This window comes from Netta rufina (genome assembly GCF_964035555.1).
Source record: "Netta rufina genome assembly, chromosome: 11".
Lineage (NCBI taxonomy): Eukaryota > Metazoa > Chordata > Aves > Anseriformes > Anatidae > Netta > Netta rufina.
The window spans coordinates 3,664,668-3,683,404 of record NC_140134.1 but is presented as its reverse complement, the minus strand read 5'-3'; the positions used below and the strand labels follow the sequence as shown (position 1 = coordinate 3,683,404).

Here is an 18,737-nt window from a genome sequence, read left to right as displayed (position 1 = left end):
TACACAGAATTTAAATTTAAGGAAAAATATGTCACATTATAGCAGATACTTACTTTTAAATTGTTCACATGTCTCTTATTGCTGCTATTTATAGGAAATGTAATAGTTTCTCAAGAGTTTAATTCATGGAGGAAATTTGTAGTATTTATTAGGATCTCATTTTAAAATATACTCAAGCTCAGTTACAAAGCTTTAATGTTAGTTATGAATTAAGTACTATTACTGGAATATCTTCTTCTGGTCATGAATGTTCATTCTAATTATTTCAATTGTTTGTGTTTAAATATCCTGCAAATTTCAGATATTGAGCCCTGTTTTCTATTCTCCAAAGTTTAGCATTTAGAGTGCTATAGAAAAATGTGTGTGGAATTTTTCCTGATTCCAGTCAGACCTTATATCTTGGTGGGAGGGGATGGGAATACAATTTCTATGTAGAACATAAAAAGGGGTAGAAAGTTTTAATTGGGAATGTAACTTGAAGGAGAGAGAACAGAGCAAATTCATAAGGTCTTCATTCTGTCTGACCCATAAACAGCCCAGAGACTCTGGAAAAGAGGTGTGCTGCTGTCTTCAAACAAAATCAAACAATCTTTTTCCATTGGGGACTGTCAGCCTTCCAACACATGAGCAAATGGATGACATCATATTTAGCTTTCCTGACAGCATTTCACTCCTCTGCACTAACCTAGGAAATCACATGAAGAGAGGGAAAAATACAGTCAGAAGTATCAAGAATTAGCAGTCACTAGTCAGAACTAGATTAATTTTAGACTCTACAATTTTTCCATGTCGACTAGAATTTCCAAAGCCTAAGGTAAATGATTTGTTCTTCAGGAGAAATGAAGAGGGTACAGTAAGAATGAAAAGAAAACTGAAGAAAGTAACTGAAGAAGAGCAGAGCCAGAAGCTGTTCCTTGGGGAAATAGCACTCAAATCTGCCTGTATTGTGGATGCAATGTTTAAAAGAATCAGATTCCCTATATTCACACAACTGATAAAGCAGTCCATGAAACATTGTATTCATATTCCTGACTCTTAAGCTAGGTGTAATATATTCAAGTATTTAAAAAGTTTCAGAGGTAGATGGGTTTAAGTAACAGAATGAAAAATTTTGAGCTTTCCCTTGCTATTTGTAACCCAGAACACTAGAGGACAGCACTAAAATATTACATAAACATATTATTGTTTACACTGTTAATTACACACTGAAGGTTTTGTGGGAAGGAAAGCAACTGAGAGTTAAAGTTAGGGAAAGTGGTGTTTTGAAATTTCTTCACTCCTTTTGAAAGTTGTATCTGACATCATGTTATACAGAATATACTAAGTCTATTGATGTTTAAGGTATTTGTTAGAGTCTCTTCAGTAGTTAAGCTTTTTTTAAAAAAAATAAATAAATGTAATAATGCTATAAAATAGAATCTTGTGTAGAATATACATTTTTAATGTCTAGAAAGTAAGGAATTAGTTGGCTTGTCTATGAATATAGGTTAATGATTTATCTGTTTACATGAAGTGTACTGTGTTAATATAATATTTTAATATTTTGTTGTAAATATTGTGTTATTGTCACAATATTCAAATGGGAATGTGTATTAGTGTAGTTCCTTGAAAAAATTACAAATTGTGTTGTGTTTTTCTAGGCACACTGGAACGGCATGAAACAGGCGAAATAGCAAAAGCAATTCTTTCTTCCATTGAAGATTCAGAATACTTAGTGGCAGATGCTCTACTTCCTATATCTCAAGAGTCAAAAAGAAATAAAAATCCTGAATACAAATCCTCTAGCTCTTATAAGCTTGGCATGGTCTCTTATAATCTTACTCATACAGAAAAATCTTCAGATAAGGTAAGGATGCAAAGTAATGCATTTCTCTAGGGCACATATTTGTGATACAAATTATTTACCCTTTCATCTTCACTGTGGAGCCCTGCATTAATGTTGTGGATACTTGGTGTGAAGTTTGTAAAGCCATGTGCCTACTTGTTCAGTTTCTGTACCATTTTGTAAAACAAGTGGGAGGTGTGCCTTATGTATAGCCAGTAGTAGATGATCTCAGAAGGATTTTCTTGATTTTTAGCATACGTTTTGACCCTATTTGCTTATTCTGCTAACTTAAGACTGCATCTATTAGCAATACCCTCAGGGCAAGTGAACCCACAACTTCAGTTGGAAGTCTTGAGAAAAGCACATCATGGCACAATGCCATTGGCATTTCCCTCATTGCTCTTCTACAAAAGTGCAGATTTCTCTTGACATGCAGTAGTAGTTTTTATTGGTTGTTTGTTTTCTGTTAACAGTGGGGAATGGAGTGAAAGTGCTTTTCATTTAATTAACTTTGGAACACTTTATTGCTTAAAAAGGGCACAGTGGGCACCAAATATGTATGTCAGTATTCAGGAGTGATATGATCGAGCACAATATCTAGCTTTATTGAACATTTTTTCACTAATGTAATTAAACAAAAAAATTGTGACTGATGGAAAAGATTTGCTCTTCCTTCTTGTTTTCCTGTTTCCTTTTATTATTCAAAATATAAAAAAGTACAGAAACTAGTGCTAATATGCTGTTAAAGCTGAGAAAAAGAGTACAAAGATATTGAGAAATAAAGTGGAAAGCTCATAAACAAATTTGCTTATGGCTCAGATATATATGTATATTACTTTTTAAAATTATCTATAAATAGCTGTTATTTGTTAAATGTAAAACTAACTTTTAAAAGAATCTCAAATTTAATACAATCTCAGATTTACTGGATTATGTATTACCTCATTCAGGCTGGAAGATAATGGCAAAATGGCAAATACCTTTTTTTCACAGTCTGTTTATCATGAGTTAAATATATTCACTGAATTTTTGATACAAACATATCTTAAGAATGGGGATTCAACATTGCTTGTTTGAGTGTAGTCTTAATACATTTTTGGAATAGTTTTTCTCTGTGATGAATCGGAGGAAGACAATCTGTTATTCTTCAACAGTAAATGTAGATCAAAAATACTTTCCTATGAGTATGAGAAGGTGAGAAATGTTTTCCCTTAGCTTGCATGTAGAAACAACCTTCACAATGGTCTCTGGGCTTTTCCTGGCTTTTTCGATTGTGTTAAATGAAAGACTGGGTTTTCCAAAATTCAGTCTGATAAAGAATAGCTTAATCCAAGTCTTCATTCTGAACTTTCTTTTCTGTTGTTTTTTGTTTTTTTTTTTTCTTTATTGCACTTAAAATTTATATATGCCTTTGAGTTTATAATTATGCTTGTTGAACTCTTTATATTTCTCTTTGACCTTTTACTAACCTTCGTCTGATTTCTAAAGTTCTTTTTGATCCCATTTTCTGAAAAGTCTTATTAGAGCATAATCCTGCTGAGCATGTTGTGAGGCAGATGGTGTGCTAGTTGGCCATTGACACAGAATCTGATCTCACTATTGCTTTATTAAAAGGAATAGTTTCTTCTAGTATTTTTAAAGAGAAATAACAAAGTTATAAGCATCTTTGAATCATAATTTTGGCCATACATTTTAAATCAAAAATTGTATGGATTTAAAGTGGCTGGAAGGGAGATGTGCTGCTCATGGAATATAGGAAAGTAGTTTTTGGCAGATTATAAAGTATGCAGTTTAATGTGCTTTAAGGATTATTGTGATTTTAAATTGGAAGTAATGTCACAATAGGTGACAGTGGAGTTATAATAATTTATAGCACTTTTTGAATAGGCATGTGTCTCAGCTACTCTGAATCTGCAATAAAATATTCCATTTACATTTTTAAACTTTGCTCCTTAGTTACCTTGTTCTAACAAAAACTTTGAGAGAATATTATTGATGGCTCTTGGACTTTCCTATGACTGTCAAAATACCTCTTTTCTTTCACCTTCTCATTTTTTGTCTTTGTAGTCATGTTATGTTAGTCTAGTTCCTTAACAAATGGAGATCTGTACTTAGGAAAACTGCTCTTCATTCAACTAAAATCTGCTGTCCGTTGCATCCAGCATTTCTCCCCACTTCTGTCTCCATTAGAGAAGATTCTGTAGATTCCTGTGGGAGATACTGGAGGCTAAATGTATAGGGTGTAGCCAAACCTGGGAAGATAATGACAATGGTGGTCCACTTAATGCTTTTCCAGAAACCCAGTGTGGTCTGCACAAAGGGAGCATGCTGCCCTGTGGATTTTTATACCTGATACTTTTTTTTTAATGAAGTTCAAATAAAGGCTTCTTATGAGTTCTACCACTTTTCTTAGTTCTTATTCTGGATTTTTTTCATTTTTTTCTTCCAAGTGTTTTGTGTTGACTCTTTTGGAACACTGTGGCTTAGCATCTTGAAATAATTTCCTGAAATCCACTTTCTATGAAACTAGTGGAAGTTCTGTGGATATCAGTGGGTTCAACACTTCATGCTGTATTATTATGTATATAATGATGACACAGATAAAACTATCATGAAAATTTCAGGTTCTCAAAAGTCTTTATCAAAATGCGTATAAACAATCACTAATTCATTATTAATTTGCTTCTTTGGCAAATTGTGTAATAGAAAGTTAACATGTTAAATTATTGATAAGACTGATTTTGTGTGTGTGTGTATATGTATATAAATCAACTTTAGCTTGTTTCTGAATTCAGTTTCAGAAGACATGAAACAGAAAAAATGAGGAGGCTCTTCTGTCCTTGTCAATATTACGCTTGTAAGCAAATCTTATTTTGTACAATGATCAACATGAAGCTCACAAGCAAGATTCAGTATTTTTTATTATATTGTTTTGTCATTAAATATTATATTTAAGACAAAATAACATCTGCAAGACGATGGTTTTTCTTTCTTCCTAAGAAGAATAATATTCTCACATAACATTCCAGCTTCAAAGCCTTTCTTTCAAAACATTTGTCATCATGTAAATCACACATACAAAAGCAGAATGCTTTGATTTCATGGTGTTTTGACCATTTTAATTCTTTTATTGTGCTGCACGTGCCAGTGGGAGTACCAATAACAGATGAGTGTGACAAATGCAGTTAACACAAGATCCATATTAATGTTGTCAAATACCCTTGATATATTTAAACAGATTTTAATTATTTTCCGTGTCAAAAGACCTGGAATATATAGTTTAATAGTTCTTCAAGAAAGCTTTACTTAATATGTGAATGTAAAACCTCTCATAAAAATGAAACTTTTATATTGGCCTTAGTCATTGACATAGGGTATTCATCAAGTCGGCAATTTGTGTGGCAAAGTGCCATTTGAATAGTGTATTGTTAGAATACTTATGGTCCACTTGACAAGGGCTCTTGCTGTAAATAGTGCAATTTGACTCCAGCTGTTAAAGAGTGGCTTTGACAGCAGCCAAATAGAATGGAGATGCTTTACTGCACCGCAGAAAAATCAATATTGGGTTCTTGTTCATAGTAACCTGTTTTTTCTTTTTTCTTTTTTTTTTTTTTTTTCTTCCCCAGATTTACACAAGACTACCTAGAGTTCATTTGTGGAGGTTTAAATATTTTTAAGTGTCTGCTTTATTTTCAGATTAATATTAGTGATAAATGATGCATGTGTTTAAGAAGAATAATAATCAGAAAGTATTTTGTGGATGTACGTAAGCAATGTGGTAACACAGCATTATTTCAACTCTAGCTTATGTGGATGAGTATTAGGATGTGGGTGCATAAGTTATGTAACTAATGACAAAGTCTTTCCTTCCTCTGTATCTCTTTTCCTTTTTTGTACTGCTTCTGTGCTATCGTGTTTTTTTGTTTGTTTGTTTTTTGTTTTTTTTTTGTTTCCTTGTTTGTTTTAAAAAGCAGGTTTCTTTGTTGTTCTTCCTGTAACAACCCCCACAGATGTTGACAATCTGTAGTGCCATTGTAGATTTTCCTGAAGCATAGTCTTGCTGGTGCTGAACAGTTTTCCAGCAGTATTCAGTGACACAAGGTTGCTATGATACCTGGCCAGTAGCAATAGGTATTGAATCACTGGTCTTAATTACAATAGGCTACATACTAGATTGTGTGCTCCTGGTGTTTGTATGGAACTAGCTCTCATCATATCTTTAAATCATAACTACATTTGCTATCAAAGCTGTGTAAAAAGCTGTTTTTTAAATGTGTGTGTGTGTGTGTATATATATATTTATAAATGCTTCAGTACTGAAGATTAAATTAAGATTTAATTGATGCACAAGCTAGATGTTTGGGAATTTTTTCCTTGACATTTCACAAATATAAAATATTAGAAAATTTCTCAGCTTCTCAGTTTCAATAATTTAGATGTAAATCTGTGTTTTCAATACTCTTAGATTTTTAGTGCACTTTCCATATGATTAGAGCTTCCTTTAGATAAAGATGCTGGAGGAAGAAGAGCTTCTAAAATTTGTACAGTAATTGCTAAACTAAATGATCCATGTTGGCCCTTGGTTTTTTGAATTATACTACTGCAGAGCTAGACTAGAAAAGGGAAACTTTTAATATTCTCTTCATATCTGTGTAGGTAAGATGAGCAAGACAATGATGAAGGGATGAAATAGATTTATCTACATATGAGCATTTATAGGAGTTTTTGTTTTATATATTTCACTTCACTATTTCTTAAAATACTGATCTTTGAGCACTGAGCTATAACACAGCGTTAAAGAATGTTGCAGACAGTCAAAAATATTGAAGTGTACAAGATCTGTAAAGAGTAATTTGATTTATGTAATTATTAGAAATAAGTATAACTAGAGTAGTTAATTAACAAATACTATGGCACTCTTAAAATGCATTTAAAACATTTTACCTAATATTTGTACTAAGGAACTCCTTATTCACTTAATAGCATACATACTTTGCTCTTATCAAAATATATGTATGATGCCTCTGAAACAGAGGTATTTCTTCTGTAGTAGTCAAGTTCATATTTTTATAATTGCTTAAAACTGAAGAAATACACAATAGAATGTACAGAAGTAATAAATTAAAAACCCTACTTTGTGTTGTAATATTGTACAGAAGCAAAAGGCAAATAAGTGCACTGTAGGACAACAGCAGACATTACTTTTAGTAAAATAATGGATGCAATTGAAAATTGTTATTGGAAAACTGGAAAATAACTACAAATTAAGTCTTACCAATGGGGAAACTGATAGAATAGTGGAAATGAATTCGAAGCACAAATACCAACCAATACTTTTCAAATATGAGATCAGAAGCACGGTACATTAAAGACCTTTTATTTATTTTGTTTAGTGATATTTATAGCAGTACTATGCAGTTACAAACTTTCATTATTTGTAAGAAACGGACTACTAAGGCCAAATCAAAATAAAAAGACGAATGTTTCTCTTTAAAGAACAACTTTTGTTGTTCTGCCAATGTATTTCTTTTTCTTGTTTAGGGATTGGTGTTTAGAAATTGTATTTAGTAGTATATTATTTAAATGTAGTAGTAAAATAAGAAAAGAAACAAAGATCTATATATAGATTTCCCATAACCCAAATGCAATGTACTTCAGTACCACATTTATTGAGAAAGACACAATTATGTATTTTGTCAAGGGACCAATGTGGCAACATAACTACAGTGAAGGAATCACTTTGGAGTTCTGAGATTAAATAGGTGACAGTCAAAGGGCATCATGATCCTGAGAGAGGTTGATAGCTTGGACCCCATGCTGGCTTTGCTGAAAGTTACTGCAGTTTTCCAAATTTGTCAACCCAATCAATAAGTTGTTGATTTTAGTGTTTTCTCTATTGATTACTTAAAGAAAAGAAAAGAAAAGAAAAGAAAAGAAAAGAAAAGAAAAGAAAAGAAAAGAAAAGAAAAGAAAAGAAAAGAAAAGAAAAGAAAAGAAAAGGCTGCCATCGTGATATTGTAAAATATTTTACTCTTACAAATGTGGATAGTAAGCAACACAGGTTGACTAAAATCTGTGAATAATCTTTAAAGTTTTGTTTCAAAAAAAGCACAGTACTTATATACTTCTACAAGTTTTTCTCTGCTATTATACTGAAGGTGAAGTATTATACTTAATATGTTTGTTTTCTTTGTCTAGAAATCTAATTGGACCCTGTGCTAAAGCTACAGAAGTGCTATAAGGTTCTACTAGAAGCAGTTCAACATCTGTAGCTCTTGTAAAGTATTTCACACTGAAGGACCATTTACTGAAGCTAAGCTAGCCATTGCTGTCTTTGTCCTTCTCATCTTTCCATGTACTTCGGTTGCCATGCTGCAATTCCCTTCTCTATCCCTTGGAAGCTGTAGCAATTTTTTTCTCTTTTTGTTTTTTTTTGGGGGGGGTTGTATGTCCTGTGTTCGGTTTCTACCCTATTGAAGTGCTATTCCCTTTATCTTATTCTCCATTGATTGTTTCTTTTAGTTCTGTATGTAAAGTCCTATACAGTTCTAAATCTTTTATTTTACCTTTACCCTTTATAAGTCCCTAAGATGCAACTTCATCTGTAGATTGACCTAGTTTTTCCTTGTAAGTGCTTTACCTTATTATAATTCTGAAATTATAGTAAATTAAATCATCTTTGTAACCTTTATGTTTTGATGTTCCACAGTGGAGTTCTTGAGGATTATTCACAATTAATGACAAAAGAACGGTGGAGTCTTTGCACTTGTGGCAACAAGTATTTTCTGTTTTAAACATTAGATTCCTGGCCTTTTAAGTATAATTTGATTAGTGGTATTTTAGTGAAGAAAAGTACCAACAGGCATTCAGATCTGTGCTGAGGTGTGTACCTATGCCCATTCAAAACAGAATGGTAGCTTTGTCAGAAATACATTGGCAGCTTAAATGAAATTATGGAACATGCAGGGCTTGCAGAATGGTTTCTCCTGAAACCAACACCCAAATTTACTTTGCAGAAGAAAGACTTGTTATCTGCCAGCATTCTTCTAAAAACATTAAATCTCTTGCTTCCTTTAAATAAGGCAGAAATAAAGGACTGAATTGCAGATCAATTAAAAAACACTATCAACAACAAAGCAAAAGAAAAACAAACAAAAAAACACAATGCTTATATTTCCTTCTGATGTGTTTTTCCTACATGTGCTTAAATTTCCTACTCAAACCTGAATTTGGTCTGCTGGTCAGGTTTGGCTCTTGCAATTAATTCTGAGAAAGATGATTTAGCCAACCAGATACGTCTGAACATTTATTTGGAAATACTGTCCTCTTGGAAACCTATGCAGTACTACTGCCTTTTGTAAGATTAAACAACTCAAAGAAAGAATGGCATGAAAGCTATAGGTACAGAGATATTGCTGTTGTTCTGACATATCCTAGAAAATGCAATTAATGATACAGGAGCTGAAGAAAGTCCAGCCTGCAGATTCATGAGTTTTTAAGGACGGCATTTTCTGTGCTAGACTACATTATAGTATCTAAGGATTTAATCCCATAATTTCCTGTTTGCTTGTTTAGGAGAAGGTCACTTTCTTAGAATTCAATTGTGTACTTTCTATGTACTTCTAAATTATATGAATGGGTTTCTTACAATCCCATATGGAAAATTCACAATCAGAGCAGGCCAGGGCAAATGCATTATTTCAGCTGGAGTCACCAAACAGCCATGTGTTGGTAACTTAATTTTTTATATACATCAGTTCTTCTTGGAACAAAGTTATATTCCCATGCTGTTAGCCTTCTTCTGTGGTCATGTTGGCAGTATCTCTTTCCAGCATTATTCTCACAGATATTTGGATATTCATTCTTCCAGTAAATTGTTCAGTATAATTCCCATATCCATGAATCAACTCTGTACTTTGTGGATTACTGTGGCATTGTTTGTCCAGCTGATCTAGGAAAAATGGCAGATTTTCCATTTTACAGATTTTCTAAGAGCTGGGTAAGGCTAGAAAAAGTTTTGGCTATTGCCCGTCTCTGAGTCCTGCATGTTTCTAAAGATTAATAATTTTTGGTTATGGAATTTACTTCTACATTCAAGATATCTTAATATGTTAGGATGTAGACATAATATACATATATTTAGTATATAAATTAATAAGACTTCATTTAAAAACACTTTATACTTCCCTTCCATCTCTGCTTTTCATGGTGCAGAGACTGTCTACGTAGACAGATTTTATTTTGAGGTGAATGGAGTTCCCCAGTTCATTTGGATTTTTTCTATAATACAAATGTTACATAGAAGAGACATTGTTAAAGGTATTAAAAATAGTAAATGAACATGAGAAAGTGCTGAATGCCCACCTCAAGAGAATACTGTCTGTCCTGTGACTATTACTAACTGAACTGTCTGAAGTTAAGTGATAAGAATGACCTCATTATAGTCATGTTTACTCTGTATAGTGCTCATCCTATGCATAACATCAGCATTGTTTTGGGGTGGGTAGGCCTGACCTGTCTTTGCCTGCTTTGGAAGGCTATAGATACTTTTAGTGATAAATTGTTCACATGCTCCCTAAAATCAAGTGATCCTTAAGAAACAGGCAGGATAGATGTGGGAGTGTGGATGGATTTTCTGTAAGAGTTGTATTGGGTTAGTCTACTATGTAGAGATGAATGTGCAACTGATGACTTGAATTCTTTAGCCCTGTGCGAATTTTTAAAGATAACATGTACTTAAGATCTATTTCAATTGTATACCTATAGTCTGTAACTATTTTTTAACCAAATGCATTTTTGCCCGTATCCTAAATTGTTCATTTCAGCAGAGCAAGAGAGTGAAATGAGATAGCTGTGTATTTGCAAATGACAGAGGGCTTATTGTAAGCCTATTGTGAATAGCTGATACAATTAACATGGTGATAGAACAAAGAACTAGAAAATGTTTTAAGCTAGTATTCCTATAAAACATCAATGATGCTTTGCCAAAAGATTCAGATAAAAACTTTACCTCTTGGATTTATTTTTCTGAAAACTGAGACATGTTTTAAGAAGAATATGCCATGGTTTCACACAATTTAGGAAATTTTCAACAGTATATCTTATTAAGACTGTATAACACTCATTGTGTATTCGATATTATTGATGATTATTTTTCAATTACAAATGCATAAATATGGCAAGACCACATTTATATCTATTACCAGTTCTTCAAGCATCACCATGAAATTTGATGCTTTCTCTTTTGATACTGTCTGACTGAAATTTTGGTGCAGTAATTTAAAGAGTAAGGTTTTTTCAAACATGTAAGTTCAGGGAAATTTGCAATCGAGGTCCAAGCCCTATCCGAATGCTCTGTAGTATCTAACTATTCTAGTATTTCTCCACTGTATGATCTGTTTGAACATGCGCTTTGTACTACACTAATTCTGACTGTCATAGTAAAAGCCTGGATTAAATTTTCTTCTTGCCCTTTAAATTAATAAAATAATTAATCTTTCAAAATTTGAAGTAACTTTGTCATAACTAGTAAGTTCAGTTGTACCAAGCTTTTAGTTTTATCTGTAGAAGTTGAATCTGAAAAGTATATTTTCCTAGTCAATAAAGAGGACTTGTACATGTATTTGTAGTGCAGATTTAAGATGTGCTGTTTGAAATCTGAGATTTTTGTGGAACTTGGCAGCAATATTTTATGTTCATAAACCAGGTTGAAGCCCCAAACACAATTTCATTTATCTTTATATTCTAAGCTTTATAGAATCTGCAAAAGTGTCCATCTGTTCAGCTGAGATTGCTTCAAATAGTGAGTGGTCAGAGAGACTTAGCTGATAAAGGTCAAAGGAGCCTCTTGACCCTGTGATACTTGCTAAAGCAATTGGAGCATAGGGACTGATATACAGTTAGATATAGCTTGCTAAAGCAATCTCCACTTTAATTGGTAATGATAGCAGGAATACACAGTAAAGTCATTGCTGAAAGAAAACAAAAAGTATCCAATATAGTAATTTATTACCAGTCAGTGGGTTTCACGCACTAGGTTGTTTTACCCCTGCAGTGGTCAGAGAAAGCAAAAAGGTACTCTAACACTTAACTGGAAATGGATGCCCTGCTGCTATCAGAGATGCATGGTGGTCAAATGATTGCCTGTGCCATTAGCTTGGTAATGTTTTCTCTATTGTAAACTCAGCTCCCCATGTTCTTCCTGTGCATCAGCTGCAGATTGAAGGCTTTCTTGTTTGTCTTCTATTTGTGCTGCCAATCATCAAGCTGCTGTCCACCAAGCACATTTCAAGGAGGCAATTTTTTTACTACTATCGACTACCATCTCCAGCAGCCCAGGGCTCAGAGGATTTAGAAATGAATTTAATGCTTTAATTTACACTGTGCCAGCCATTTTGTGCATTGTTTATGTATTTGTATTTTTGAGACAATTACAATTTTTCTATTTTGCAAAACTGTTAGATTGCACCTGCAAATATGTCCCTGAAACATAACTGTTCCTTACATGTATTATGTAATGTTACTATTTTCATTTAAAAGGTTAAAAAGTCTAGTCAGGTAAAGCCACTTACTAAGGTATTCCATATTAATATTTAAAAACAAACAAACAAAACAACAACAAAACTTGCTACCCACCATCAAGGTCAAAAACATCATGGAGAATAGAATAGAGCTGTCACTGGCAATACAAGCAGTTATTTAAGACAACTGGGCGTGGTAGCCATCCTTCAGTCAAAACAGTTCTTCCAGATCCATGAACCAAAAATTTGAAACATAGGGTAGGAGTAACAGACAGATTTTTACAAGCAGCTGTGAGACATGCTTATTTTTTTATGAGCCTAGAGGCAGACCAATGATGGGACATGATTCCAAGAAAAGTTAGGAGTTCTGAACTTCTATTGATATCCCAGTAACAGGTATAATCAAGATGCAGAAAATTTTTCACCTGCAAAAAAATTTTAGTTGGCAAATTCTACTGCCCCACCCTCCTTTTCTTTTTGGTAGCTGAGTTTTGTCACATGTTAGTTTATAAAATAATAATCCTACTTATTGTCAATGCTATTGATTGCCACAGAGGTTGTAAACAGTAAACGGGAGTAAATGAAATATGTAAAAGCTATTTAAAATTTCTGTTGTCTTTGTAGTGTAACTCAAGGTCAGATTACAGAGAAAAAAAAACTGTTAATTTCATTAAAATACATCCAGTCATAGTCTCAAACATTTTGTGCTATTTCAGAAATTATCATCTAAAGCAATTTAGACTATAAGAGTGGTTTTAAAAACATTTTTTTGCTTAATAATATTTGTGAAAGGGTGAAGTGTGTGTACTTTTTTCGCATTTTTCACAGATTGTCTTAATTGAATGCACTTAAGCAGACACACAAGGATGCTGGTATTTAACTGATAAACTAGATTTCTTTTTAATAAGTATATTTAATAATGGATTATTTACTCTTTAAAAGTGAAAGTCATGCTTACAAACTTTTATTATGGAATAAATGCCGTGTTTTATTGGGTCTATGATTAAGTGGTCTATTAAGACTATATTTTAATGATTGTCAAAACAGTGAAGTTTAAATCTGCTTAAAAAAAAACTGCAGGACACTAACAGAAAATCCCCTTCCCAGCTGCTACCACCCCCTTCCCCAGGCCTCAAAATCACCCATAGCACAGTTTAAGAATTTTAGACTGCTTTCTCAATACTTCAGTGATGCTCATTGCCACCCCCCCCCCCCAAAAAAAAAAAAATCTAACTGAAATTTATCCTAAGAAAAATTTATCCTGAGAATAAGTTGTTCATTTCAGCCTAACATTTTCTAGAACCTACTCTCACAAGAGAAAGCTTAAATGAGCAGAATTTTAACTCCCTGAATGTTGCATAATTTAAAAACAAATAAAGCAAAAACCTTACAGATTGGAATTGGTGGCTCACATTTATGCTTTATATACCATAATTCATATTGCAGGCTCTTCTGTGGCTTTTTTATTCTTTTTTTTTTAATCCCAAAGTGTACAATGGATAAAGGAAACCCAAACTCTGTAAGAATCCCTTTTAATAGTTTTGGACACGTTTTTGTGTAGAAGTTGATACTACCCACACTGTGAGAACTGAGCTATTTCTTTTTAGTAGTTTTAAAGTGCTCTCTAAGTATACTTTGAGTCTGGTTTTCCTTCTAGAGTCCACCACATGATCTTGCCACTTTATTTCTTTTATGTAAAATAAATGTCAAGACCATTCTTGTCAAAACTATTTTTAGCACAAAGCCAACAAGAGAGTGCATCTGGTAAAGAAAGCTGGAGTGCAGAAATAGCACATATACATGAGGAGCTGAAAAAATACAGGAATCCTTGCCAGCTAATGGAAGTGTGTATTTTACATGGAATAGTGTTCCTAGATTAAGTTGTATCCCAGTGGAAAAATGCTTTTAGAGATGAGAAGGCAGCTAGATAAAATAACACTTGAATTCTACTTCCCTTTAAAATTTTACGTAGTGTCTATGTCTTAAATATGTTAAAGATAGCCCACACATAGATCAGTGTTATGATAAGGGTAGCCCCCTACCTCCCACTACTCATAAACAAGGGAAAATGTTTTCTGGGCTGCTAATGTGGTTTTGTAAAGATTTGTAAAGAGGGAAGTAAAAGAGCAGTCTTCTAAGTTATGGAAAGGAAAGGATTCCATGTTAGAAGAAATCCTGCAAAGTTGGCTCGTGTCTTGTCCTGGCTCCAATACCTTTAATAGCTCCCTAGATGGCCCCTAGAGAAGTCATAGTTGCCATGCATGGCATATAGCATGGCCTTTCTTTGAATCCTTTCTTTTCTACATATAGAAAGCTGTCATTCAACCAGAGATGATGAGTCTCTGGATATAATTTTGGTCTGTAGCCAAGCTTCTTTAAAGCTCACAGGTGAAGGCTTCAAATGGAGCATTATCAGTGAATACAGATTACTCCAAGCAGCAAATGCTCTGAACTCCAATTGTTAGCAGGAATGTCATCAACATGGCTGTGTTTTTGAACAAGGGAAGTCTCACCTCTTTACTAAACTTCAGCATCTAACAGGGTTTTTGTTTGGTTTGGAGAGGGGAACAAACACTATTTTACTTCAGAATTTGTTTAAATTAGGTTGTGATGGTTTCAAAAGCTTTATGAGAATTTATCAGTTTTGTTAGGAACTAGCCAATATTTTAACTTAAATGGCTGGTGGTGGTATTAATTTGGTAATAATGTATAAAGACACAATAAAATAAAGTGCTTCCGACTTCCCAGTTTCCAACGTAAAAAAAAAAAAAAAAGTGTTAGGTACATCATGACAATGAGAACGTTTTTAGTGACAGTTTTTAGACCTTACAAAAACATGTTTTTCTTTTTCTAAAATTTACTTTCTTGACTGGCATAGATCTCCTTCAGAGTGAATTGTTCTTAAACTTATTGCTAGTGATGCACAAAAAAAAGTGGTAGCAAATTCAGCTAATTCTTACAACTAAAGTGCGGTGGTGTGCCTTAGCATTTATAGTTATTTTAGATTCATACATCTGGATAATGACAAAAAGGACAAAGTTCAGCTTTTAAAATGTGGATCAAGTTATTGAAGCCAAGAAAGGCTTTTTCCCTGTAACAACTTTCAGAAGTTTTTTTTTTTTAATAAATAATCTTCCTAATTGCTCAGCTAAATAATGAAAGTAGATGAACATTGGTGGTCAGGAAAGAGATGCCAATGTGGAATCAGAAGGTAGGCCGTGCCTACAATAAAATTTAAAATTAACAATGGTAAATCAGAAAAAGACGCCTCTGGTCATTTAACCTGCAGAACTGAAGGAAACCTTTGTATTATTAGATGAATCCTTTTTTTGACATGAAAATTTGAAATTCATTGGGAGAATGCTAAGGCTTGAATGGCTTGATATTTGGGTATACACAGTATTATCAGATCAACTAATTTGGGTTTGAAAGATCCCATGATATATGAAATTGCATCAAGCAAAAATTGTCAGAAAAAAAAAAGTATCTTATTACAGAGACCTGTGTGTTGGCAACAGGGAGACCCCAAAGCTGGACCATGTGGTTCAGAGACAGGTCATGCTTTGTTATTGCAACTCCTATTAGCCCACTTCTTGAAGCCAAGTTATTAAATTCTTCATATGTTCTTTTAAAAATGATAGTTCTGATACTTATCTGTATATAGTAAAACTTATTTTTGTAAAATACTTCTGGAATTTCAGGAAAGACAGTACAGAATGTAAATAATTTAATCTACTTTTCAATAACCATCATCAAATGCTATTCCCTGTTCTCCAGTTCATAGTTAGTTTTATGGGTTTCCTTCCATTTTCTGTCATCTTATGTTACAGTGAATAGCTTGTCCATATTTCTAAATAGTGTTTTATGTCTGAAGCTTTAGATATCCACCTTCTTTCAATGGAATTAAATGCCTATGGCAGAGAGCTAAGGTAACTTTGTAGATGCTTTTAGGATCAATGTCAATAAGCTTTCATATTGCCAATAAACATTTATTGTGGCCTTGCACCCAGTAACATCACCAAATGCCTCAACAGATTGACATTGTCATAGTATTTTCTTTTGTTTGTATGGCGATTTTTCTAAAGGCTTCTAAATGCTAGTCAACCAAATATAAATGTATAGAACAAAGAAGAAAGTTCAAAGCCTAAGAATACTTTCTATTAATGTTAAAACTAGCTTATGAATTCCACTGTTTGCATTCCATTGGATTCTCCCTATGTATCAGTAAATATAAAGATTAAAATAATCCTAGTGCTGAAAAACAGCAATATATAAATGTTATAATATATACATTAAAGGAAAGGGATAGAAAGGAAACCTGAACAAGCTGTTATAATCTCTTACTTATGCCTTCCCATAGAGATCTTTAAATAAGATTGTATATTTAGAGTCTATCTTCACCTGGTGGTAACATCATTCCCTAAATAACAGAAGGGCAAATTTTTTATTATCCAAAACTAAGTAGTCAAATTGCTTGTAAACACGGTTAAAATTGCACTTGTGTTATTTGTAACTAAAATATTAACAGTTTATGAATAGTTAATCTTATAAAACTTGTTAGCAATGCAAAAGCAGTTAGGTAAAACTACTCTTGAGAAAGATGAGTTAATCAACAATCATTAATCATTCAAATTAAATCCAGCTGTCACCTCATTTTTACTAATATTTGTTGATAGTGTCTTTTAAGATTCAGCTCACATGCTCAGCAGAAACAGTTCTTCATTTGCATTAGCATAATATTTCTGACTATCACAAAACAAAGATCCAGAAAATCCTGCATCACCTGTGATAAGGAGCATGGTGCTATGATGGCTCTTTGCAGAAGCATCACTGGGCTGAAAATTTGCTTCTCTATCTTTCTGCTTGTACATGCTTGCTTGTAGACATGAAATAACTGGAATGAACACAGTGCTGAGAGTATAGGCTTGTGCAGGACAATAAAAGCATACAAGCCGTAACTGCTTAAAGAAACGGGCAAAAGAATCAAAATGGAATTTATACTCATGTCTGTTTTTTCCCTGAAGGTAAAAGATGCTTCTTTAATAGATAGAGCAGGTTTCTGATATTAGATGTCACCATCTCATAATTTGACTTTAACATTTGATGGTCCTTCCAGTAACTTCAGAAGAGTGCACCTTGGTAGTGAGGCACAATGATTCCTATGAAAGAAAGTAGTTGTTTTCCTGGAAACTCATCTGAAATGTGTCTCAGACCAAAAAAAAAAAAAAAAAAAAAAAAAAACAGTTTCTTCTCTACAATGAAAATTTATTAGAATATTTTTACTTTAAAAGATGTTGGGGAATTGGGGTTGCAGTGTTTAAGTACATGTCCCTTTGCATATATGAAATGATGTAGAAGGAAAATCTTTTTCCTAAGTAAGAAGTGAATAAATATGATTAAGTTAGACTTAATGGAGTTAATGGATTTAGCCTATTCTATATGCAACTCTATGCAACTCTATAAAATTACAAAATATTATGGATTTGTCTTTGGACGTTTATTTTTTCTTTCAGATAATGGATAACAGCCTCATTCGACAGCCCTTTACTGTTTTACCAGTTAAGACAAAATGGAACAGTGCAAACTTTCATATTCTCTTATTTGATCTGGAAAAACTTGTGGAACTTCTGCTGTCATCTCAACTCTGTGGATTAAAGTCATCAAATTCATTCCACAACCTTGACACTATAGAAAGAGCCAAAAGTACTACTGAGAAAAGGGCACTGACATTAAGAAGAAATAAAACTGCTGGTTCCATATCAACAGTTGATGGGCAAGTAGATGCTGTTTGTGCAAACCAAGTCAGTGGGGATACTAATGCAGTTAGATCTTTGGAAGAAAGTGGTGGCATAAAAAGACAGAAAAAAATGAAGAGTTCAAGAAAGATTAGAATGCAGTCATCAGGAAACATTGATGTGGACATCGCCACAGATACAGCTAAACTGCTTTTGTCATGTCTCTTACCCTGGGGTGTAGATGAAGAAATAGACAATCTTTGTGTAAGACACCTAGATATATTACGACTCCAGTGTCCAGTTTCTTTTGGACTTCTGTCAAATGAAAGTCACATATCACTGATGTTGCCGGGATGGAAGTGTACTGATTGTGGTGTGCTAGAAGAACACACATTGAGTAACTTGTTTTCAAAGAGAGTGTTTGATTTATCAAACAAGTACCTTGCTGCAACTGAAGGACAAAATGAAACAAAGGAAGAACCAGTGAATAATGCTTATGGAGCAAAGGGATCGGAAACAGTTCTTTTCTTATTTAACAGAATAGCTTTAATCAACAGGATAATTAACATGCCTTCAGCAGATACAAGTGAAATTGAAAGGTAAGAACCCTTTTTTTTTTTTTTTTTTTTTTTTTTTTTTTTTTTTAAAGTACTTTGA

At 33.3% G+C, this 18,737-nt stretch overlaps 1 protein-coding gene across 1 annotated transcript in view; it reads left to right on the top strand.

The window, feature by feature from the left end:
- Positions 1-18,737, top strand: part of WDR72 (WD repeat domain 72) — a gene marked incomplete at both ends in the record, with an annotated part of 110,060 nt that overhangs the window by 28,525 nt on the left and 62,798 nt on the right. Inside the window, 2 exons of the mRNA XM_084293161.1 lie at positions 1,641-1,846; positions 17,859-18,679. Of these exons, the coding sequence (XP_084149287.1) occupies positions 1,641-1,846; positions 17,859-18,679 (1,027 nt within the window). The remainder of the gene's footprint in view (positions 1-1,640; positions 1,847-17,858; positions 18,680-18,737) is intronic.